We start from the raw sequence: 25116 nt of genomic DNA on the forward strand, positions 1-25116 counted from the left end.
ACGCTCCCACGCTCTCTCTCTTTTGCAGTCGTTCTCTGAACCACTTCTTCTCTCCTGTCCCCCTGCTCTCTTTCCTTGGCCTTTCATTTTTGGTCTCTCCCCGTTTCTTTGACAGACTGCGTGCCTATGAGTTAATTTTTTCCCCTCTCCCGCCCTCCCCTACATCTAGGATGATGGCGCTCTCTCTCCGCCCCACACCTGATACGGTCTCGCTCTCTGACAGGGCCTGTCACCTCTCTCTGCGTGGACGACTAGCTGGTCTTACCTGGGCAGGGAGGCGTACTGGCGCTCCACGTCCTCGTAGCGGGGTACCAGCCTGGGCTCGCCACTCCGCACGGGCACCTGTTAAAGGACCACAGCAGCGCACACTCAGAGGGAGCGCACCAAGGATGAGATACACTGAACACACACACACACACACACACTATCCACACACACACACACACACACACACACAATGACTATGGAGCTGATTATTTGACATGAATAGTGCCCAATTTGGGTTCAGACCCATTTCGGGTTTGGAGTAAGCCCATCTTTGTTCTCCTCCATCAGGAGCAGTGATGAAAGTTGCCTTCTCTCTCTGAAATACCTGCTGGGCCCTGCAATCAGGGCCCGAGCGCCTGCGCAGGAGCGTATCACAAAGGCTGCTTACTGGGGATTTAGCATCGGGAGTCCCAGTCGGGGCGGGGGCCTCCGGCGACGGCGGGCTCTGTCCCAGATTACGTTACTAGCAAACAGGAAGGAGCCGAGCAGTCCCACGCCCCTCGCGGACTAGACCCCGACTCAGGCTAGTGGAAGAGGCAGATTAACTCCCCACATTACATTAGCAGGAAGGCCAGGCTCTTAGGAAAAGGGCTTATCCTTGTCTGTTTAGCACACTGATGCGAAAGAAGCCTCTTCAAATATCTAAGCTTTCAATGGGATTTGTTTACCCCCCCCACCCCCATCCCGATCGCAGTTTTCAGAGCCTTTATTACACATTCAAATCCGTGGGGCTTCATTTGGTCTCCCTCTCTCCTTCTCTTTAGTCCTCCTTTATTTTCTTGTCTCCGTGAAAGCGGGATAAGGATGATGGGAGTCTGGGGTGGCGCGAATCTCGCCCGGACATATACGGGCAACTTAAATTATAAATCCTGACATATAATCCATGAGGAAATTATTCCAGTAGATTTAGCAGCGCCTGACGGATGGAGGTTAGGGCCATGATGGAGAACCGGCTCCTTCTCCGAGGGCAATAAGTGAGAAATTGTGTCATCCGTCTCAATGAGCCGGTTTTAAATATCCGCTCGCCGAGTCACTGCCTCTCGACGTCTCTCGCTGCCGTGCTCGTAACGGCCGCCCTCGCACCTGCATATTAAGAGCATTTCTCCTCACCGCCGCCCAACCTGCCGCCGTCTTTGGGGCACGGGGGCGCTGCAAGAAGATGAAGGGACAGGCGGTCATTATGGGGGCGCGGGGCAGGGCGGGGCGGGGCGGGAGGTACAGGAAATAAGTGCCCTTTGTTTTTGAGATGCTCATTTCTCTCTCTCTCTCTCTCTCTCTGGATGTTATCCGAGCAAATTTAAAAAAAAAAAAAGAAAAGTCAACGTGGAGTTGACACCCTCCCCCTCCCGCTTTTTTCAACTTGAAATAGTTCTGAGCCTAGTGAGGATGAAAAGACCCACGAGAGAGAGAGAGAGAGAGAGAGAGAGAGAGAGAGAGAGAGCGTGTAGCGGACGAGCACCGGGGTAACGCACTTCTTACAGACTAAGATGGAACAGTCACCTTCAGCCGATCAGCTTTTCAACCCTTCACCAGCGCAGAGCCCTTCACAGGTGAACCGTTGGCCAACAGAGATGTAAAGCCTTCCAAGGCCGCCGCATCCGTGATGAGCCGACAAGGTGGCAGATTGCGCGCCTCTTCCCTTATAGGGGTCAGAGTTTCAATAAAGCTTCAGTCATAGCGAGGCACTCCTGCAGAGGCTGCTGTCTAGCGGGGTAATGGGTCAGTGTCCATCCACAGCGCGCCAGCTGAAAAGAGCGGATCCTGAGCCGTGTTCGGGACGGGCCGAGATGGGGTGTTCGCCGTTTTGGGGCAGTGGGCGATTCCTACAGGCCTCACTCAAAAGAGCTTGGGTTTATCTGGTGTGTTCGGGAGCCAGTCTGCGCGCGAGACGTACTGAGATTCAGGTGAGACGCATATTGAAGTGTAGTGTTAAACAGTGCGTGACACGGAGCCGGAGTGAGAGCACGTGAGCAACAAAGTGGCTGCATGAGGCACTCTCAGCGAAGGTGAAATAAATCCCTTGCACAAACACAGCTGATAGCATCTCCAAAAGCAGGCAAACGCCCCCGCCACCCTGGAAAAACCCTCAGCGTTTTCACAGGCATTTGTAAAAACCTCTCACGGGCCTGGCAGTTTGTGTAGATATGTTTTTTTCCCCATACTTAATCCGTGTGACTGTGCAAATGCATGCATGTGTGTGTGTGTGTGTGTGTGCACCTAGAAAGTATGTGAATGCTCGTTTGAGTTTTTACCCTCCTGCCTACTTAGGAAGAGCACAAGAGTGGGTCCATGATAGCCAGACAATAGCCAGACATAGAGAGGGCTGCGTGTGCGACCGTGGGTGTGCATGTATGTAAACTCCACGTGTCTCGCTGAGCATTTCCTGCCTCTCTGGAAATGAGGGCAGAAAGCTCATGCATATTCATGTGCTCAGATCAAATCTGCGCCTCTGTTCAGCAGCATGGCGGCGGTAAACCCAAACAGAGGCGCTCGGTGTCACTGGCCCCTGGCTTATTAGAGCTGCGCTGAAAGGTGGCACCTCTAAACAAATCTTGTCTGAGCGCCTCAGCGCTCACCTGTGACACTGTCGAGTGGCTGTCCACGCGGGGCCAATGCCTCAGGCTGGAAATGGCACTTGTTAAATGTTAATAACCTATAAATGACTTTAGTCATGGAGAAGTCTTTTCCTGCACTGAAACGAATCTCTCTCTCTCTCTTTCTCTCTCACACACACACTGAAGAAAATATGGGTAATAATCTCAGCGTTTTCAACCTAAAACGCACGCATTAACATTCATTAACTGACATACATGTTTGCCCTCCAGTAACTGAATGTCTAAACATCATTATTCCATGTCCATCTGCATAAAGGGACCAATCCATCAGGTTTTATCACGTTAAAAAACCCGGGGTTGGAGCAGGACTCGCGAGGGGCCGTTGCGCACTGATCAACAGAGGCCCAGAGCTGATGGCCTACGCCCGGGCAGATCCGGAGCTGCTCCCTGTCGGCCTGGACAGGGACGTACAAACGGGACGGGACAGTTAAACGAGGCGGAGATGCTGGCGCGAAGGGCACATTCGTGCCGGGCGATCGCGTCCGACGGACCGGCGGAGATTTCACGGCGGGTCGTTTTTAAGCGGGACGGGGCCGATTATTAATATCAGCTCTGATAAATGGCTTCCATTAGTCCATCACAGACAGCGCGAGCAAAGCAGCGTCAGCACAGGGATCACAGGAATGAGCAGAGGAGGAAAATACAAAGACACGCAGGCCAGACAAATACGACTAATAACGCGCGGCGCCTTTCCAATTTGTTAAAGACGCGGATTCCTCTCGCTCGGCAAAAAGGACGAGACTCGCGTGAAAAATGGACGGGCGGCGGGCTCCCTGCACTCCTTCGAGCTGACTCAAGCGTTTCATCACGGGCGGCGAGGCGGACGCTTGTTGGTCATTACTCTCGCGCACACAGACATCTGATCACTTCCTCAGCAGGACATGAATTACTGGCCACGTCAGGTCCAACTGAAGGGCCATCATTTATTCCTCGGAGCCGGACTTATGAATGCAACACACACGGGTCCTCCGCCCGCCTGGGTCGGTGGGCGGGGGCGTGGGGAGGAAGACGGAGGGGAGCAGAGAGATGAAGAGATGCACTGTTCGAGGAGAGGCCCGGAGACGTGGAAACAGTGGCAGAGCGAGGAGAGGGGAGTCAGGAGGAGATGAGGAATGCACAAACACTGAGACTCGCATGAGTGATAGATACGCATGAGTGCGCATAAACACACACACACACACACACACACACACACACACACACACACACACAGAGTGTAAACCTCTGGCTCACTGGATTTAAGACCCAGGGGAGCATCTAAGTGGCTCAGGGTTACTGCTGGCAAATTTCTTTTTTTTTACTTCCTGCAAAGTCCTCCAAACCCACACTCATTGAGATGACATGCTGGAAGTAACCTCCAGATACGTGCCCTGCACATACGGTCACAGACTGTCAGAACACAAACGCTCATACACTTGGACCGGCAGCCTCTCAAGCGTGCACCCACAACCATCCAATCAGCTCAGACCTCAGGCCGTCCTAATTGAGTTTAAGCAAAGTGCTGGCACGGCACACGTGAAGCTAGTTATAGGTTATGCGGAGCTCTCGTGCTCCCATCGATTCCCTGCTGCCGGGGGGGTGACCAGGGCCCAGGGAGAGCGGAGAGGCAGCGGGAGGGGCAGTAGCGCCTTGTCAGGGGCAATGGAGCACTTCAGCTTTCAAAGGACACCCCGACAGGTGGAGCGCTGTGTCCTGGTTTCCAGCACGCACCAGGCTGGCGCCGCGATGACACTGCAACGCGCTCCGTTTCGCTTGGCTGCTCACTGACGTTAGATAAATCACTACACATGCGCTCCTCGTCAGGTCGTGGGTGAAGACTTTACGGCTGGACCAAGATAGGCATCTGAACTCTAATAACACAGAGCTTATCCGAGGCCGCACCTCAAACCAGTGCCATGCTCTCCGCTCATGGAGTGCTGACCCTTCTGCAGTCTCCAACGCAGGAACGGAAATCTTTCTTTTTTGTCTCATCTTTGCTGGAGTTCTCTCTCTCTCTCTCTCTCTTGCTCTCCCTCGCTTTCCCCGTATGCTGTGGGCATGAGTAACGCTCGATAAAGCTGTGGGTTTAAAAACAAACTCGCTCATTCGAGTCCACCTCCACGCACTGTTCTCCTTTACCACTGTAATTGCTGTGCTTTGTGAAGAGCCATCAGTTTCCAGTCCTAATTAGTGAGGGCTCTTAACGAAGTCTCCCCAACAGACAGGGAGCGCAGGCCCTGCTGGTACCCACTGTGACGGCCAGTACACTCCCACCAGGCAACAGCGCCATCCGGCTGATGGGCTTCATTTCTCATTATTTTCCCTAATGAGACGGCAGTGATTTGAACTGGTGCACGAAGAGTGTTGGAGACTTGTCCCATCAGAGTTTACTGCTGGACATGTGTCCCATCAGAGTTTACTGCTGGACATGTGTCCCATCAGAGTTTACTGCTAGACATGTGTCCCATCAGAGTTTACTGCTGGACATGTGTCCCATCTGGGTTTATTGCTGGACATGTGTCCCATCAGGGTTTATTGCTGGACATGTGTCCCATCAGGGTTTACCGCTGGACATGTGTCCCATCAGGGTTTACCGCTGGACATGTGTCCCATCAGAGTTTACCGCTGGACATGTGTCCCATCAGAGTTTACTGCTGGACATGTGTCCCATCAGGGTTTATTGCTGGACATGTGTCATATCAGAGTTTACTGCTGGAGATGTGTCCGCTCAGTTTACTGTTGTAAAAACTGTACTTGTTTTATGAGTTTGATATGTGCCCAAACATATTAATGTAACTAAATGCCTGAAGACATTCCCATGTCTCATATTATCACGTAAGTTATATGGATGCTCTGCTTATAAGTGCATATTCAATTGCCTGTAGTAGGATTTCCCTACATGCATTTCGGTATATGTGGACTAATTTATGTGTGGTTACTCCAAGAGTAGCCAGCTGTCTGTTATACCTGTGTAAGCTTCTGGATATGCAAGTGCAGTGCATCCAGAATATAATAAATGGCAAAGGGGATTTTAGTCTCCAACCTGTCCCTCAGGTGTCTGGACTGTCTGTAGGGCTGCTGTGTGTGTGTGTGTGTGCACTTATGTGTACACGCATGTATGTGTGTGCTTGTTTGTGTGTACACATGTGTGCGTGTATGTGTGTGTGTGTGTGTGTGTGTGTACATGTGTGTGTGCGTGGCTGCCAGGAGGCCTTGCTGCGAAGTGCAGAAACATTAAAGCGCAGAAGCTCCCTCATGTAATTAGAACAGTCTCCACTTTACCTCTTCCACTTTTAATTTTAGCAGCCGGGCATGTTATGTAACACCTAAGAGAGCTTTTCACTGCTGTCGGTGGAATTTTCCCTCTCTTAACCTCACTGGGCACAGAGAAGAAGATTCTTAGAATATTAATTACCTTAAATCTAATATCTGAAATACAGTTCAATATGGAATATAATGAGAGAGAGGCAAGGAAAAGAAAGAAAGAAAAAGAGAGAGAGAGAGAGAGAGAGAGAGAGAGAGAGAGAGAGAGAGAGAGAAAAGGGCAGTTGTGGCGTGGTAGTGGCGGTGGTGTTTGTTTATATTACCATGGCAGCAGAGATCTCAAATCTGAAATCCGCACTTTGAGTTAATGCTTTATTTAAAATGTCAAATCCTTTCAGGAATATGCTGGATAAATAGGAAAAAAAACACAAATGTCACACTCCAGTTCTCGATACTCAGGCAATTAACAACATTGAAGGTCAACACCCAAAAGCAGGCTGTTAATGACAGAGATGTCCGTACACATTGCGCCTGTAGTGGCTGCCTGGATCCTTTTCACTTATCTGCCTTTTCTTTTCAAATAGCAGCAAGTCCAAGTCGGAGATTTTAAATATTGTCCCGGTGTGTGGCCAACGGAGGCCTGTTGACCGGGTCTCCGCTAAGAGTATATAATTTCTGAAATCATTTATAAAAACAAACAAACAAAAAAAAGAAACCACAAACCCACACCCTGACTCTTATTATGGGAAGCTGACATTCTCCGAAAGTCTGGCCGGGCTTCCGTCTCTTCCTGGGAATTCACCTGCCTTTGTTCTCCTAATCCCTAAGGGGAACTTTAAGATGGGAAGTGTGGGTTCTATCTGGGTGGCACTGGTTTAAGGACATTATCTCTAGGCCTCTGAACCCCCACATCTCCCCCACCCTCTCTTTTTCACTCTGTTGCCCTCTCCCCTTATCGGGTTCCCACCTTGAGTTCTTTCAAGGACAGCTCTCATATTTATGGAGAGCGGCACTTAAAGCACAGGTAGATTTAAGCTGATGCGCTCGGTGAAATAAATCTCAGGCCCTTTGATATCGTCTTAGCAGGCGTGCGTGCGTGTGTGTGTGTGTACGCACATATACTTTTTCAGTTTGTACGACGTTGGCAACGTACCTCACTACACGCGAGCAACATCTGAGTGCAGACATCTGTGGGTGTAGAGTACTGGGACTACTCTGTACGCCCATATTAGACTTGTAGGCTGGATTTTATAGTCTCTGCTGGATTTGTCCCCTGGCGTTGGCTCTCATCTGTGTCCTTCCACATCTGTTTGAGGGCCCTTCCTTTCTATAGGTGCTTTCTGTGTGTGCGAAAGAGATGGCACACAAGTGTCCACATATGTATTTGTTTGTTTGTGTGTGCGCGCGCGTGCGCGTGTGTGTGGGAGAAAGATTTTCCATCTCTCTGCCTGGGGGGGGGGGGGGGGGGGGTTGTGCGAGTCAGAGTGGGTCGCAGCTGGCCGGGCGGACAGGTGGAGATGAAGGTGTAATGGGATGGAAGCGGAGGCTCCTTTCTCTCCCAGGTGGAGATGATTGCCAGTCAGAGAACGCTTGGTTTAAACCCAGCCTGCCTGCCGGCGCCAATCCCCGCGGCTCTGGAGCCCCGCCGACCCGTCTGTCTCCGATTCGTCCGTCAGTCTCTCCTAGGAGCCGCCGCGTATGCCACGGGCTGCGTCTCAAAAGCTTGCAGATCAGACGCCGCTAAACGAGGCGCAGCCCCGTTTCTCTGCTAAGAGCAGAAAACGAAATAATTGGAGTAGAGAGGTTGGGACAAACAAGTGTTTGTTCTTTTTAGCCAACTGCATCTGCCACTCTGCGACATATCAAACCCAGCCTGAAAGTCTGAAGGGTCATTGCCGTGATGCCGCGAGCAGGGGACGTCCCGGTGCTCTCGGAGTTTAATAACCTGGTGGCCTCTTTAGGTGTGAATTTGCACAATTCTGGCATGAAGCAAAGCGACACTGTGGCTTTCAGTCGCACTGTAATCAACAGCCTGACATTAAACGGCATTGCTGCCCATTACGGAGGCCCCATTTACCTAAGAATGTCGAGTGAGTGAGCGTGGGTGAGAGAGAGAGAGAGCTAATGCAGTGCTCAGCAACAGAAGACAGTAGACCCTTAGCTGCGGTAACTGTGAGAAGCAGGGTATATTAAAGGTCTAATTGGACTTTTTTTTTTTTGTTTGGAAAAAACAGCAAGGCCAGTGCACGCCAAGGCAGGCCCACCAACAATGGAAGGAAATCACAGAGTAGTCCTCACTCCAAAGCACTCCTGAGCAAAGGCATCGTAGGCCTGCGGTTTACCCAGCACGAACGCCCGGGATAAGGACAGATGAGGCTGTGAGGGACTACGGGCACGTGGGGAAGACTTTAGTGTCTTTAGTGTTCCACAGCCTGTGGAAGACCAAACCAAACTGCCATTCAGACCTGTGCTCAGTGCACTCATCCCAGCTATGGCTTCACAACGCTCCGCGTATTAACGCTCATGCATTTTTTTTAGCTGAGCAGACTTCTTTTAGGTTGCCTATTAAATGGACGCTGAAATGTTTTTGTTTGTTTAAGGTGTTTGTCTTGAGTTTTTTTTTTTTTGGCTGTTCGTGGACCGTGGCACGTCAGGCTTTTTGTCAAATGAAGAGCTGAATAAAAAATGATTAGCTTTCGTTTTGGGGGTAGTTACAAACAGGATGGATAAAGCTGTTCTGTAATAGACACCTCAAAGAAATAAACACACACACAAAGTAACTTTGTCCAGATATAATCTGTTCTGCTTCACCTGAAGGGCAGTGCAGCTCTTAGCTCAGGTTTTAGTCCTAGAAGGCACTGAAATGACCGTGAAAATGTCTGAAATCTGTAGAACAGCTGCTGGTTTACAGGCGCCCTGTGCTGGAAGCCAGGTGCAGGCTGACGATCAGAGAGCCTCCGAGGAGGTGGAGCACCGGGAATCCCTAAACAGGGCTCACCGAACTCTGGCTCCTTCCGGAATTCCTAAAATTTGGGTGGTATTGGAGTCTTTGAAGTCCCAGCGTAGTAATCCACTGGGGTAAGCTGTACCCCTCATTACCTCTAACCACTCCCAGACTCTTTAGTCCCTCTGCTCCCTGCGCTCATTAAACGCAAACACACGACTCAACAACGCATGCTTTCCTGTCCCTAATTTAGTCATTTTTATCCATCGTCTCCGCTGACCCCTATGAGCCCTTCCATATGGTTCCGTCCAGGCTCCAACGCCAGCAGCTGCAAGTGGTGATCTGAATGACATGCAACTACAGTGGGTGGTAGTATGGTCTCTGTAATAGCTGTCCTGGGGTCAGGGGCTCGGTGTCTGTCAGTGGTCAGTTGTATGGTGACTGGGGGAAGGGTGTGTGGGTCTTGAGCAGTGACCCAAGTCAGGCATGCTGGGAAGTTCAACAGGCCGATTAGCATCTAGCCTTCAGAGAAATACCGCTGACTACAGCAGCCCGCTGGGGTTCATCTGCCCCTGCGGCCAGCGGTCCAGACACGCTACCGCCTGGTCCAGGACACGGCAGGACAGGGCAGGTGAGAGGGCGCCATACCGTCACCGCCCACCGTGGTGTAATTACAGTTAATCACTGATCATAGGGTTGAACACCAACAAGCGGTTGGACTATCCGGCCTGCAGACCGTCCTGACCATTGGTACCAATTTTCAGAGGATTCTATCACGGAAAACAGATTCAGTGTAAACAGACAAGATGCCAACCCAAAGCAGAGTGTGGAGTCACCAGGAAAATGGGTGCATGGGTCCTATTAAAAGCAGGTTTAACAGAACTCAGTACAATAGCCTCACTGTTGTTAAGGCTAGAACACTGACCTGACCATGTCCACACTGCACAAAATAACATTATACACACAACAGGGAAAATCCACTTACTTGATAAGTATCAACAAGAGCAATAAAAACAGTCAAATGTCATTTTTAACTGATAGCTGCTGAAAGGTTTGCACATTGCGTGTTTGGATTTCAGTTTGAGGCATGTACCATCTTACTGATTTGAAAAGATTTCAAATAACGCATCTGCAACTGCAAAACACTGTGTTACACACAGAAAACAGGTAAACACCAGTATTCCGAGTTCGTTGTTCTTGGAGTTCTGTTAGTTGGGATTCTAGCAAGGGAACACAACCGTCAGAGAGGCGGTTAAGGGTAAACAAATGGATGTTATGCACTATGAAATCGCTTCAAAGGCATGCTAGTCCTCACAGAGCTCTGGGGTCCTTGTGCTGACAAAAGGCTTCCCACTCCGGCCTTCTACCCCCTGGACATGCCTCCATGCCCTGGGCTGATAAAACACCGATTAATGAGGCATCCCAGGTCCAGGAATCCGGCCAGCTGCAAACACAAGCCTTACCAAGGACGCGTCAATACCATGGGTGCATAAACAGACAATTAAGCTCCCCATAAAAAACTAAACTAAAGGACACAAGGACCTGGAAAGCCGGAGCAGTGGTGTGGACATCACTGTGCGAGGACAAAGAACCAGTAACGAGGGAGGACAGGCCTTCACACAGACAGCAAGGGTCAGATATGAGAGGATTGATGGTAAAGGTCCTACGTGTAGACATTCGTGAGCAATAATACAGCAATAAGAAGAAATAATACCACTATATATCAATTCATAAAAATTTCAAATATAACCAAGTATGAAAAGGAAGACTAAAACATACGAGCTGACAAAGTGATCATTAAATTAACGTAAAAAGTAAAATGAAAATTTTTTTTTTAAAACAAAAAGAGAAATGCATAAATTTAATTTTGATTTTAGAAGTAAAAGCAAATTAAGACACTTTTAAAGTATCCTTTTAAGGCAGGTGGCAAATATCAAATGAAAGTGCTTTCTGAATTTTGGATCCATGACGACAAAATTCAGCTAACACAGTTTTCTTGAGTTGGACTCTTTGCATATTCAACAAGTCTGCACTCGGAAACATACGGAGACGGAACACTATTGAGCACTTTAGAAACCGATGGAATAATTCTGAAATCAGGCTCACGTTTCTAATGTAATGGTGCCAGAACTGATGTGCTCTCCCTTCCTACGTAAATGTTCTGGTAAAATTTCAGGTGCACTTTCTCTTAACTGCAATCTCCTGGCAGCATGTGAAAGCTAACACAGTAAAAAGGTTATCCTTAGGTATGCTTACAGCACTTTTAAGCATGGCAACATTCAAAGGGCTCAGTTGAGCTTTTTATCCCATTACAGTGCCAGGCAACGTCTACCAGTCCACTGCCTGCAAGGGCTGAGTGAGTCCCGTGTATCATTTAGTCAAGGAAGTGGCATTAATAACCTGTATCGTCAGCCATTCCTTTGAGTTTTATTAAAAATGTGATATTTATGTTTCACTGGTAGAGGTTTGGAAGTCAACAGTACAAAACACATCTGAACGTTTCTTAGACTCAAGGACGGTAAAGTCTCATTAAAGTGTCTCCACTTTATAAAGTGTCATTTATTTTCTAAAGATGATTAGCATTCCATGGTTGGATAGCTAAAGAACTTGGCTCGTGCTCAGAAAAGTGAATGAACAAATGATAGTGATTTTCAATAGCACAGATTTACACCAGACTATTCAATAGTGTCCGTTCTGTCATCATTGAGTTACTTCTAATAATCTTTGCTAAGCATTTACAAAGAAAAGTACACTTGTCTCTCAGCACTTACTGCTTCATAATAAATGACCATGAAAGACTTTATGATGAATAGTTCATTTACCCCGCCCCCCCCCCCCAATAGTCATTCAGCTTTATGACAGTTTATTTTGAAGAGATTCATCTTCTCAGCTTCCAAGGGAATTATTCTGGAGATTTCTTTAGAGGGAGTATTTTTTTCTGGAGTTATTCATTTTATGGAATACTGTTGATATGCTACTGGGAACGGGCCAGCACTTAAGTATAACGTATAACAGGCCAACACAACACATTACTCATTAAGAAGGGCTCCCTGCAAGAGCCGATAAAGGGGCGCTTCTCTGTGAACTTATTCTCGTCCGGGACGGCGGGTAGAGAAGAGGTTCAGTGATCTGAGACAGTCACATCTGCAGTACAACCATTATATCTCAGCTATAAGCTAAGCAAAAGCTCGGGAGTAGGTAGCGCTGGGACTAGCCAAGGCTGATAAGGAGGCAGGGATAAGAAGGGTTGTCTGAGCAAGGGGTGGTCTGCTCCTAACACACACACACACACACACATATACGCACATGCATGCACCCCAAAAGGCTTTCAGAAATCGCTAAACTGATCACATATTTGCCTGGAAGGGAAGGCAAAGTAACAGATTAATGGCTGACTCTTAAAATAAAATTTAAAAAAAAAAGGGGAAAAAAAAGAAAAGAATAACCTGCAAGAAAGAGCATGGAAGAGAGAGAGAGAGAGAGAGAGAGAGGGGGGGGAGAGGGAGAGAAAGAGAGAGAGGGAGAGAGAGAGAGAGAGGGTGAGGGAAAGAGAGAGGGGGGAGAGAGAGAGAGAGAGAGAGAGAGAGGGAGAGAGAGAGAGAGAGAAAGAGAAGCTACTTCTAATAAAAAGAAGAGGAAACCTTATGCCCTGAATTCTTTTTTCACTTTAAATTCAGGTGTCTAAATGAGAGAACCTGCTGAAGTGGGAGACCCGAGAAAAAGCGCGAGAGTGAGGGAGAGTGAGCGGGCGCTGTGGGCATGATGGCGCTATAGCGGTGATGGAGCTTTAGGGCTCTAGCTCAGAGCGCCATCATTATTCAGCTCGCTCGGCGAGAGCAAGGCCAGGGCTCGTTATCCCGCACCGTGGAGCCCACCACGGACATCACACACTCAGTCCCGCGCCGCGCGGACTCACCGTGGCCATTACGATCCCAGAGTCACGCGAGCGCCGCAGCGCCCATTAAAGTCAACCTGAGCAGCGAGCCAGCTGCGCGCGTGCATGCTGTGCCAGAAACCTGCCGGCGGAGATGCAACGTTCAACTGCGAAAGAGGTGGCGCTACGGGAGCTTGGGCGGGCCAGCCCAAGGAAGGAGGGCGCCCTCTGGGGTCGCCGTGCTCGAACGCAGAGCTCGTCAATTCATGCCTGACCCCTCTGGGGTCACCCCTCCCGAGCGCCTCATGCTGCTCCCCGGATTGCTCGGTCAGCCTCCGCTGGACTACAGAGGGGTTCGCGTGGGTTAGCAAGGCCCACGCGATGCAGGCACGAGCAGAGCCTCCGATTCTCTGACGACCCCCCCGCAATCACGCGGCCAGATCGAAGCGCTCTGGTGCTGAGAGACAACAGGACACGCCGTCGCGTTTCACCGTGGACCTGTATCGCCATGGCAACGTCTAAAAAAAAACCTCATATCAAAAGAATAAACAACCATAACGTAACTATGTGCTACATTGCAGGTTTAGTTGTTCTTAAAGGGGTAGCTTTGACCCAAAATGTAGAACAACTAATGAAAGCTGACAATTAGCTCCTAGCAAATGTTGCACTGCTAATTAGAGGCTCTGAGCCTTCACTCACACTGAAGCAGGTTAGGATGTTTTTTTTTTTTTTTTTTAGCATTTCCTTTAAGTGCAGGCTAGCTACGATAACTAGATAATTGGTTATTTATACATGAAACACAACTTATTGGCTGATGGACTCTAGCAGGTCAAGGCGTGTTACCCAGCATGAAGCACCCGGGTGCTGTGAGCAGCCAGGCAGTCACATGACGATGGGGCAGAACCTGCCTGTATGAGAGTCCAGACCTTACATCTCAACGGAAGAATGCTGATCATCCACAGGGGCCAAAGGGCAGACAGAGGCTAAACTCTCTTTTAATCCAATTAAAATTCCACGTTTATTACTGATCACATTACTACCCCCCCCACCCCACCCTTTGTTCTCTCCCTCTGTCGGTCTCTCCTTCTCTGACTGAGCTCAGTCATTTGATTGAGTTATCCTCCACCTGACCCTGTCTGCTGTGACCTTTGACCTGCTATGCAGTGGAACAAATGGAGACAGGCACAGTATCTATGCACTCTCTCTCTCTCTCTGATCCTTATTTTCACCGTGATCACATTCGCTGTGTCCAATTCTCTCACCCTTGCCGCTCAATTTTATTTTCATTCTTTGATCCTGCATCTCTGTTTTTGTCTGTCCCTCCTTCTGCCTTGGTTTGCTCTGGTCAAACCACATTTCCCAGAGTGCAGAGAGCAGCCAGAGAAATCCTCCACAGCCACTCAACATGCGCTCTCTCTCTCTCTCTCTTTCTCCCTCCCTCACCAACATGCATGCACTCACCAACTGTCACTCCAGCTACTCCACACTCAGTCTGATACACTCCAGCAACAGTCACTGGTTGGATGGTGACCATCTAAACACACTCCATGTATTTGCGTCCCGAGGCCTGTAATTGTGCCACGGCCCACACCCATATCAGAACACGGAGCCGCGCTTTAATCATACAGCTGCTCTCATGGCTACAGGGGCCTGACACGGCTCAGGCAGACCTCATCGCTGTGCCGGAGGTTCAGGCTAGGCTGGGTGGACAGTACTTTTACTCTGGCTTTCCACGTGAGAACATCGTAATTAACCTGCTCTCACTCGCCACCGTCTGAAATAAACATACAGCGCCTACAGCGCCTGGGAACACGCAACTCAGCCCACTCATAAACAGCGCACTTTCCCAGTGGTTACAGCGTGGAACGCTACATACTGGTAGATTATAGGTATTCTAACCACTCCCCAGTTTTCTCTCCTCTTTCACTGCAGAGGACATTAAACCCGTGATTACATAGGGAGCAGAGCACCTTAGACCAGAAAAGGCATCACAGAACATAAACTCACGGGTGTTTTGTTAACATTCCTTGGTTTGTCCGTATGGGACCATCTGCTCTACAATCCGTGGATGAGCCCTTCCCACCGGCATAACTGAAGGAGTCAGAGAAGTTCTTGTTTGACTGGCAGCAGCTATTTTCCGTTTGCTGAAGCCTCCCCCAAAACCACCACCACTCACTCAGCTCTCTGCTCACTCAGAGGCCACGTCAACACTAATGCTCCGGCGAAACAGAAAGGAACGAATTTGTAGCCAGGGAAACAAGATGGCGTCTCCTCAGAAACAGTAACAAAATAATTAACTGTGCCTGAAGTAGTCTGGCTTCACCCATAACAGACCCAGAGACGTACATCAACAGAGAAGCTGACGGAAGAGAGGGCACTGTGTAAATATTAGTCATACCTCCTGTCACGCTCCCGAGAGAGACACTGCCGTCTCAATGCGGTCGCCTCGCCAACTTAAAGTATGTTGATGGTTTTGTTTTTTTTCCCCCCTTTGTTACAATTACATCCTGGGTATTTTTGTAACTCGAGGGTGTGCGTTCATGTAACTAAAGCTAAAATTCATTCAAGAGCGCTTTCACTGTTCGGCGGCCAAGTTAAATGAAGGTTATGTAGCTTGGCGCACGGCGATCCACATGCCGTACTTTAAACAACGAGCTGGCATAAACGTCTCCGAATTAAATCTCTCCTGCGGTGTTCAAATCCCCGACACCGGGGATGTCAGCACTTTTTCCTCCCGCTGACTCTGGGCTGCAGCTGGCCGGGGAGACGACTGCCTGACTGAGAACCGTTTGAGGCCGAGCTGTAATCCAGCCATGCGGGGGCTGCTGTGGAGATACGATCGGCTGCGCGGGGCCGTCAGTTCCACGCACGTGCGCAAGGGAGCACGTGCAGAACGGTTGGATTTTCTTTGTGTAAATGCCAACAGCTCAAACCACAAATAACCATTAGAGCCTCTACTTGCAATTTGCAGTGTTATTTTCCGTTCATATTTTCCAAAGAGCTGGAACAGAAGGAAAAAGAGCAAAGCGTCACTTCCAGTCAGGCTAAGTAAATTTTAGGGCGGGGGGGGGGGGCGGAATCACTGGTGTGCAGCTTGGCCTGCTTTGACCCTAACTGGCTCCTTTTTATGTCAGATGAGGTAAAAGCACTATGACAGCATGCAAGTGTCAGCAGGAGCCTCTTCACCGCCGATACGTCACCTCTGCCTCCTCGGCGGCTCTCATCATCTCCGCCCCGACAAGGTGAAAGTGATCACGGCTCCGGTGGGAGCCGGAGGGAGCAGGCGGGTACCCACCCTCGTGACCCTTCCCTCGTCTGACGCGCCCCGCCCTCGGACCGAACTCGGGCGGAGCTCTTCCTCACGTCATTCCGCGACGTGTGTGGCTGGGAGTAACGGGGACAGGTTACTCCGTGCGCGGCTGAGGCTCCAGCTCGTGCGATAGCTGCGAGTGTGGCTCGGAGCGGGGCGGAGCAGGCAGACAAAGGTGGTTCCATGCCCTGCCAGGGGAGGTGGCGGCTCCCATTACGCCTGTCCGAGGAGTGTAATGCATATCCATGGGGTCGTGACCTCTGCTCAGACATGGTTACATCACCATCAGTGGGGTTAGAGAGGCCTGACATATGCCCTAATGTTTCAGACACAAGAAAGGGAAAGGAAGGGAACACAGAGATACAGAAAAGATAAAAAATGAGAGCGAGAGAGAGAGAGAGACGTGCATCAGAGTGTTAACAGAGCGTTCGGCTTAACGCCCGGTTCTCTCAAACACAGGGCGAACCTGAAGGAGCGTCCATTCCCACTGCTGTAACTGAAAACTGAAGAAGTAGAGAGGTTTCTCTTTGACTAGCGCACAGCTCTTTTCCGTACAACACAGGTCCCGCACAACTTTCGACCGTCTCAGCGGCAGAGTCTTGGATTATCTGTGTAGCCGATTTCCTGAAACACTTCTTTCAGCAGACTGGTTATTTAAACATGCTATTTTCGGACGCTTCTGGTGATTAACCGTCACACTTCCTATTTTGGGGAATTCCAGGGGGAGTGGAAAGCTGGGAAATATGATTTAAATTTTCTGTTTCAAAAGGATTAAAAAGGTGAGTCATAACACGACAACGCCGCTCTGGACGTTGGACGAGCCTGCGCGTCTCTCAGCTTGCCCCCCTCACCCAGAAAGCCAGCATCACACCAAGTATTGACCTGATCAGCAGTTACTGATCACAGGCTGTGATCTTACAGCCGGGAAAACCTCATTCCGCAAGGCTCCATCCCCACACGCTCGGGTGACGGTGTCACTGGAACGGGCTCGGCGGGAACGGCGCGGGCCGAAACGTTAGGGGAAGCGGCGTCAGGTAGGCCAGCTGCCACGGTGATGCGCGCTCAGGAAAGAGACCATGAAAGTCAATTAAGAAGAAAATTAGGCTGTAAAATGAATTACCCAGCTCCGTAATCTCATCAGAGCCACATGGTGATCAGGAGGGCGGGCTATCGCTGCCAAATTAGCAGGGGCTGCGCCCACTCTTTCACGACCGACCCTGCGTGCGAGAGCAAGGTGAATGCGGCAAACACGCCGCTTTTATCAGTTTAGCATTATTAAAAAAACAAAAACAAACCCAAAAAGAATTTGACCAAACCGACACACTTCTTCAACACCAAGGAATTTGTCAGGAAGCTACTAAAAAAGTGGTTAAGTCACAACGAACCATCTTATCACAATCTCCTTAATACACTACAGCGGAGCTAACAGCCTTTTAACGCATCACCGTCATCGCAAGTACACGTCAAAAAAATGAATAAATAAATAGACCGACCATGACCTCCGTTTTGTCTCTACCCATTAAAAACTCAGTGGAAGTGAAGCATTCTTTTTGGCAGCCACTTGCTGCCTTTTTATTTGTATAATCTTATTGTATTTGCTCTGCTGGCACACGCAGCTGGAGCTGGAGTGAACAGCCCCAGATGTTCTCCGGGGCCCTCCACCCGTCTCTGGACCAGGACAATGGAAGGAGAGAACAGGGAGCTCGCAAGGGAAGCGGCTGTGGCCGGGAGCATGGCCGGGAGCAGGCGGGGGCAAACCGCGGGGCCTGGGAGGACGAACCTCCGGCAGCTCTCGGGGAGATGGAGCGCTCCGTGTCCCCTGGAGAGCCCTGCTGTCTCGTGGAGGACGGCGCTGCCCCCCGATGGCGTGGAGCCGGCCCGGCAGGCAGGTGGCGGGAGGCCCGGCAGGGAGTGAGGCGCGCGAGCATCTCGTTAGGGCTGCTTCAGTCTGAGAGCACGCCTCCTCTCCACACCTCCCTCTCCGGTTGCCCTGCCAGCTGTGGTCTGGGCATGCAGATGAGGGGGGCGCCGGGCGCCGGGGGGGGGTCAGGACACGCGGCCCTCCGGTCTTTCCGGCCCGCTCATTGTTGCATGCCTCCGGTTGTTGCATTTTGAGCCGGAGTGAACGTGAGAACCAAGGATTCGTTCTCGGCTACATCAAAGGCCTTCTGGACATCCTGTCACTCTTCCGGCCAGCTCTACCTCTACTTCAACCGCGACTGCCTCGACAGAGGTAGGCGCAGTAGCACTGGAGGACCTGGGGTCGGACGGAGGCGAGACGTCATGGCGTAAACCCGCTCTCATCGCAGGCGCCGTCGCTGGCGGTACTGGGGCCTGAGTCAAACCACAACTGAGGAGTGACATGTCTATCGAGGGACCCAGACTCATACTGGACTACAATGAACAAACAGTCTGTCCAAGCACAAGAATTTCAGGGAAAACACTTTAATATTGGCAGAAGTTGTCGAGGGTGTAAGTGAGACAGGTTTTTTCCTGTGTGTGTGTGTGTGTGTGTGTGTGAACAGGTCAAGGATGGTTCTGCTGGCTAGGGTTGCAAGTCAGGTCTGGATCGTGTCCCAACTCCGCAGAGGAAGCGGAGCTGGATCCGGTGAGAGAGCGCCTGACAGATTTGCAAGATTTTCTCACACACGCTGAATGAATTCCTGGAGAAGGACAGAGACCAGGATGGGTTGGGGGGGTGTTTGAGCTGCGCAGCAAACAGCAGCCTGGTGGCACCTTGCCCCCCAGCTAAGCTCCCAGCACTAGCGTTCTTCCTCACAAGACCACAGAGCTTCACGACGAAGCTCAGGTCTTGTTGCGTTCTCACAGATGCATCTGTGAAAAGTAAAGGTCCATGAGGCATGTTAGCCCAGACCTAGTAGTGCCCAGACCAAATTGGCAACGCACAACACACACACACCGTCGCTGTTGTTCACCCGACAGTATGGCTGACGTTTTTTCAGAAACGGGGAGCGAGAGAGAGAGAGAGGTGGGTGAGGAGAGAATAGTAACCTCACACAGCCTAGACACCAGACAAACAGCAGAGGAGACTCAGGTCACGGGCGAAACACACAGTGACTCCCGAGAACGGTGGGCGACCGAGGAAAGCACTTATTCCTCTGTTACTTCAGCTTCGTAATCCACTGTTGCTCGCACGACCGATAACGTCGGCTCACCCCCACGCCATGACGTCACGGCAGCGAGGGTCATTTAAAGGTCAAGAGTGTCCTACCGGCGTGCCGAGTCACCGATCCCACCACCGATACGGGTGGTGCCTGACGCCAGAGGGTCTTGGGGGGGGGGGCAGAATGGTTATCCGCCGCTCGTGCCCCTCCTGCTCTGGATCGGCTACCGTGCTGGGTTCCCGGCTACACACTACTGCTTCCCACACTGACGCCCGTGGTTGCGCAACAGTCGCGCGGTGACATCAGCAGAGGACTCATGCCTCTCTTAGAAAAGTGATGAAGGAAGGAGTGGTAGAAAAAACATTCACCAAATAAGGCAAAGGCACGGGAAAGACTGAGCCGCTGTGTTTATCTCCCTCTCCATCACAGCCGTCTGACAGAGCTAACGTGGAATGTTAGCTAATCCACGGTTTTGTGGTTTTCACTGATGTCTTCCCGAGGCCTGACTAACAGCGTACAATAAGAAAAGATGCTTTTTACAGGCTACCAATCTATGGATTATTAATAACTGTAGGCTGACATTCTGTTGGACTAGAAGACTATTTATAGCTGTTGTGAAAGCAGTGACAGTAAGACAGTAACTACAGAGGAGGGTTTGGGCAGAAGAGTGTGTGTGCGCGCGCGCGTGTGCGCGCATGTCTGTGTGTGTATGTGTGCATATATGTGTGTGTGTGTGTATGTGTGCGTATGTGTGTGTGTGTGTGTGTGTGTGTATGTGTGCGTGTGTGTGTGTGCGCGTATGTGTGTGTGTACGCGCGCGCGTGTGTGTGTGTGTGTATGTGTGCGTGTGTGTGCGTTCACCAAGTCTCAGCAGGACCACCCTGTTGATTCATCTCCTCTACCCAGCCTTGGGCCAAAGCCTGCTGGTTTCCCCATCACTTCTTCTTCTGTCAGCATTTTGCTGCTTTGTAATGGTTTCGACCCAAATGTCAGTGGGGCCACTCCAGGCGTGAGGAGAGCGGACTGAACCGCCCGCCTGCCCTCCGCCATCCATGCCGGTCGCAATGACTTTTCTACGTTTTTAAGTCTTTAAGAGCGTTTGCTTCCTCAGCTGGTCGAGTGAATCAGCGTGGAATAAACAGATAAACAAGTGCGGTAAGCAAACGCAGGGACGCGGCGCAGGCCGCAACGAGCGCGCTCATTAGTCTGGGCCATTGCGGTCTGGTTCCATCTGCGCCTCTACTCACATCCGTTATTGCGCTCGCGCTGTAAACAAATAGGGAACTCGTTTGAATCTGAGAGAGATGTAACTGTCGCTCTTTCTCCGAGAGATATGCGACGCGGTCTGGGTGGACGCCGACATGAGAGAGGGGTTACGGAAGCGGCGAGCCTGAGTTCGGCTGGGGTTTGTTCGGGCTGTTTCAATGGGGAGCTGCTCGGTGCTATCTACTAACCGCAGAGGACTGTACACGTGTTAGTCACCCAGCACCGGGGTTTATGAGAACACGTGAGCGTGCTCTCACATCAGTGCTCTCTGACAGCCAGGGAACAGGGAAGTGAAAAAGGAACGAACAGCAAATGTACTGTCAAACATGAAGTTATAAAGCAAAACAAAATTTGGAAAAGACCTGTGTATATGTATATGTGTGTGTGTGTGTGTGTGTGTGTGTGTGTGTGTGTGTGTGTGTGTGTGTGCTGCCTTAGGCTGCATGTAAATGTATGTATGAGTAAGCTGCTGTAGGCTGTATGTATACGTGCGTGCGTGTAATGCGGAGGAAGGTTCCATGCTGAGCCGTAAGCAGGCTCGGTATGACGGAGTGGGTGGGTGTGGTTTAGGTAAACAGAGGGGGTGTGGCTCACCCGGGGGTCGAGCTCCAGCCCCCGGCGACGGGCCTCCAGCTCCTCATAGGCCGGAGCAGCTCCCTCTCTCAGGGCCTGCTGGTACTCCCTTCGCAACTGCTGGATACGGTCCATGCTGCGCACACAGACAGACACACACACAGAGTTAATTTGAATATGCATCCAGCTCTACAATCACACATTAAACAGAAGCTGACTTCAGGCATATGCGCCCACCTCCTACCATCCATAAGTCTAAAAAAAATACACATTCCAATAAGTTATTCAGGCAAGCGTGTGCATACGCATGCACGCACACACACACACACACACACACACACACACACACACACACACACACACAGAGTTATGCATGCAAAACTATATGCAAGGCAATTGATGTGATCCATATACAACCAGAATGATAAATCTAGAATTCTTCCTGACAGCACACTAAACTCCACATCTCCAAACATCACACACAACATTAATTCACACAGCACAACACTCTGGCTCATACTACACTAACCGCCACTACCTCACATCACCAGCACCCAGCGTATAACACACTAACCTGCCCTAACTCATACCACACTAACCGCCAATACCTCACATCACCACCCAGCGTATAACACACTAACCTGCCCTAACTCATACCACACTAACCGCCAATACCTCACATCAACACCCAGCGTATAACACACTAACCTGCCCTAACTCATACCACACTAACCGCCACTACCTCACATCACCAGCACCCAGCGTATAACACACTAACCTGCCCTAACTCATACCACACTACCCGCCAATACCTCACATCACCAGCACCCAGCGCATAACACACTAACCTGCCCTAACTCATACCACACTACCCGCCAATACCTCACATCACCAACACCCAGCGTATAACACACTAACCTGCCCTAACTCATACCACACTACCCGCCAATACCTCACATCACCAACACCCAGCGCATAACACACTAACCTGCCCTAACTCATACCACACTAACCGCCACTACCTCCAGTGCAGTGCATAGCACCATGCTTTGTTACAGTATACAGGAAGAGATTCATTTCAAACTAACACTCAGTATGCAAAGAAAGATACATTTGAGGAAGATATCTGGGGGTAACTGCAGTGTGCTGTAGGGAAAGATATAGATGCAATCGAAATCACAGTGAAGTACACAAGGTTTCCAGAGAAACACATACTAATGACATTTTCATGGGATTCAAAGAAAAAATAATTAAATAAGCCAGTAAATAATTCTGTACAACTTTGTCACGGGAGCACAATAAGACAGGCTTTCTAGACACAACAAACGGTTTGTTTATCTAACGCTCAGGCTGAGAATGTGCGATGTTTTCTTTCTGTCCCTGCTCCAGTGCTGCGTGATGTCCCGCGGTGGAAGTGGTGCGACCATGCTGATAAGGGCCTGCCAATCTCTTCTCGCCCGCTCGCGAGAACACACACGCATCTCTAGTTTCTGGTGCCCCACTAATGAGCCCCACCACCCAGACTCCAGTTGTGCGGAGAGGGAGGGTCCAGGTCGGGCGGGCGGTGGCTCTTTCAGCTGGAGCGACGGTCAGAGACGCAGCGTCCTGCTTTCCAGGGGCAGAGCGGGATGCCTCCCCCACAAATCCCGCAAATTCTAGAACGCTCTCATACAAGGGCGCAGCCTTTCATGACGGCTGTGAGCAGCAGTGTCTGACGCGCATGCTGGAAAAGACAGGGGACAGCACAACAGGGACTAGGGGACAGAGGATGGGTAATAGGACAGGAGATAGCAGACATGGGAAAGGGGATAAGGGACAGGCAATATAAGGTTAGAGAAAAGGGAGCAAGAATGCAGGCGTGATAAACAGAGAACACACTATCGGCTTCTACCAACCCCATAACGCACAGCATCCAAAATATATAAGCCCTGTATTTCATATATATGCAAGTCAGTCTCATACACTGACTGTGGTTTGTTAAAGGGCCAAACCATCAACACCACTGTGCAGGGCAGCAATCAGGAGAAGGTGGAGCGGAGCGCGTCGACCCCCGTGAAAGTACAAGCCTCGAGCAGGAGGCGTCTCACGATGTCCGCAACACAACTCCTGAGCTGTCCAGCATACGCGACACCTCAATGTGACGTGAACGGCCAACACTCCTGTCCTTTCCGGTTACTATACAACAAGCTTACTTCTTCCCAAGAAATACCCAAAGTCCTGGTTAAAGCACAACATAATTAAAAAATAGGTGTTCATGCTCACTGCACCACACATTGAGCTAGCATATCAGCTTAAAGGTGCACGACCTGAGGTCTAAACGAGAGAAAAAAAACAGTGCCAGGAGACTAAAGACAGGCACCACTCAGCTGGCATTAGACACGTCACACGACTGAACCAAAGGATGGCGATCCGCAAGCGATCGGAAATCGCACGTCGTTAAACACGGCGCGAACTAAAGGCCATGCGGAACATAAAGAAGAGCTTTAGGAGAGAGCTATCCACCACAGGCCTAAGCAGTCAAGGTACTGGGACAACACACATACACTTTAGTGAAACCAGCCTGCAAAAAAGTACTTTTTTCAGAAAGAAAAGTAGCGATGTTGTCATTACATCACAACCAACACAGTGGCAAGTCAAGCAATTACTCGAATGCTTCGCTTTAAGTAAACAAAACTTGGTTTCCTTGAATATGAATCCCTTGAATTTTCCTTGAATATTTAATATCATTAGTAAGCAACAATTAATGTCTAATTAACAAGAGTGATGCAAAATATAGTCCACTGATCAAAGAAAATATAGTCTACTTATCGACAAAATCCCAGGAAATATAAAATCTTTTGTCACCCACAGCAAAGCAAAAGAGAGAGAGAGAGAGAGAGAGAGAGAGAGAGGGAGAGAGAGAAAGAGAAAGACAGCACGAGAAAGCGAGAGGTGAGGGAATTAACAAAAGGGGGGGGGGGGGAGAGATTACATTAAGACAAAAAAATGAACATTTGTTTTTAAAAGCTCATTAGACAGACACACAACTGCCAAGCATTCCAGAGTGATGATGTAGTGGGAACAGCCCAGAGCACTCGGACCAAGAACACGAAGACACACGAACACGAACACACACGTGCATGTGCATGGACACGCATGACACACATGACACACGCTCCATTATTAGGGCAGTATTCCACCAGGAGAGGGTCAGTGCAGAACAGGCATATAACAATATCTCAGAATAGACTAATGACCTCCACACAACTGTGCGCGCTCTCTCTCTCTCTATTACCCATAATACACACACACACACACACACACACACACACACACACACATTATATATATATATATATATATATATATATATATATATAGAGAGAGAGAGAGAGAGAGAGAGAGAGAGACACACACACACACACACACAAAACCTGCAGTTGTAACAGTCTAAGCTGGGAGACCAGAGGAAGCAAACAAAGATCAAGTCACAACAGCAGGTCTGCAGACTCGGACAGACGCTCACAACGCATGAGGCCACCATTGCATCATATCTACACACCACACGCACACACAGAGCTCAGAGTCACTCAGCCTGGCCGAGGGGCTGAGCAGCAGACGGGCGTGGCCAGGGCAGGTGAGTGGCGAACAGGGAGCAGTAGGAATGGATGGGTGTGGAGGTGGGTGGGACGCGGCGGGGTGGGTGCGGAGTTATGCTCTTGCCTCGCCGCTCCCATTCTTCCGCTCTCCATTCGGGCGCTGGAAGGCCGGAGAGGAGGGGGAGGAGGCGCGCGCCGGCATCCATCTCCCGGCAGCGCTCCCCTGTGGCTAGTTTACACAATTCATGGATCGCTGTGCCAAAAATAAAGGGAGGAAAGGAAACGAATAATAGCGATGGGTTGAACAGGAAGGGAAGGACG

The 25116-nt window shown here is 50.1% G+C and overlaps 1 protein-coding gene across 13 annotated transcripts in view; it reads right to left on the bottom strand.

The window, feature by feature from the left end:
* pard3bb (par-3 family cell polarity regulator beta b) overlaps window positions 1-25116 on the bottom strand; it is a 166413-nt gene that overhangs the window by 7269 nt on the left and 134028 nt on the right. For 11 of the 13 annotated variants that reach the window (XM_027025790.3, XM_027025788.3, XM_035523518.2 and 8 more), the window contains 2 exons: window positions 21239-21353; window positions 266-342 (listed from right to left, as the gene is read on the bottom strand). In XM_027025790.3, coding sequence (XP_026881591.2) covers window positions 266-342; window positions 21239-21353 — 192 coding nt within the window. Of the gene's footprint in view, window positions 1-265; window positions 343-7286; window positions 7466-21238; window positions 21354-25116 lie in introns of those variants that run through there. The other 2 variants (XM_081713528.1, XM_081713527.1) reach the window with 2 other exon arrangements.

The sequence above is a fragment of the Electrophorus electricus genome, chromosome 4 (genome assembly GCF_041902795.1).
Source record: "Electrophorus electricus isolate QZ-2024a chromosome 4, ASM4190279v1, whole genome shotgun sequence".
Taxonomy (NCBI): domain Eukaryota; kingdom Metazoa; phylum Chordata; class Actinopteri; order Gymnotiformes; family Gymnotidae; genus Electrophorus; species Electrophorus electricus.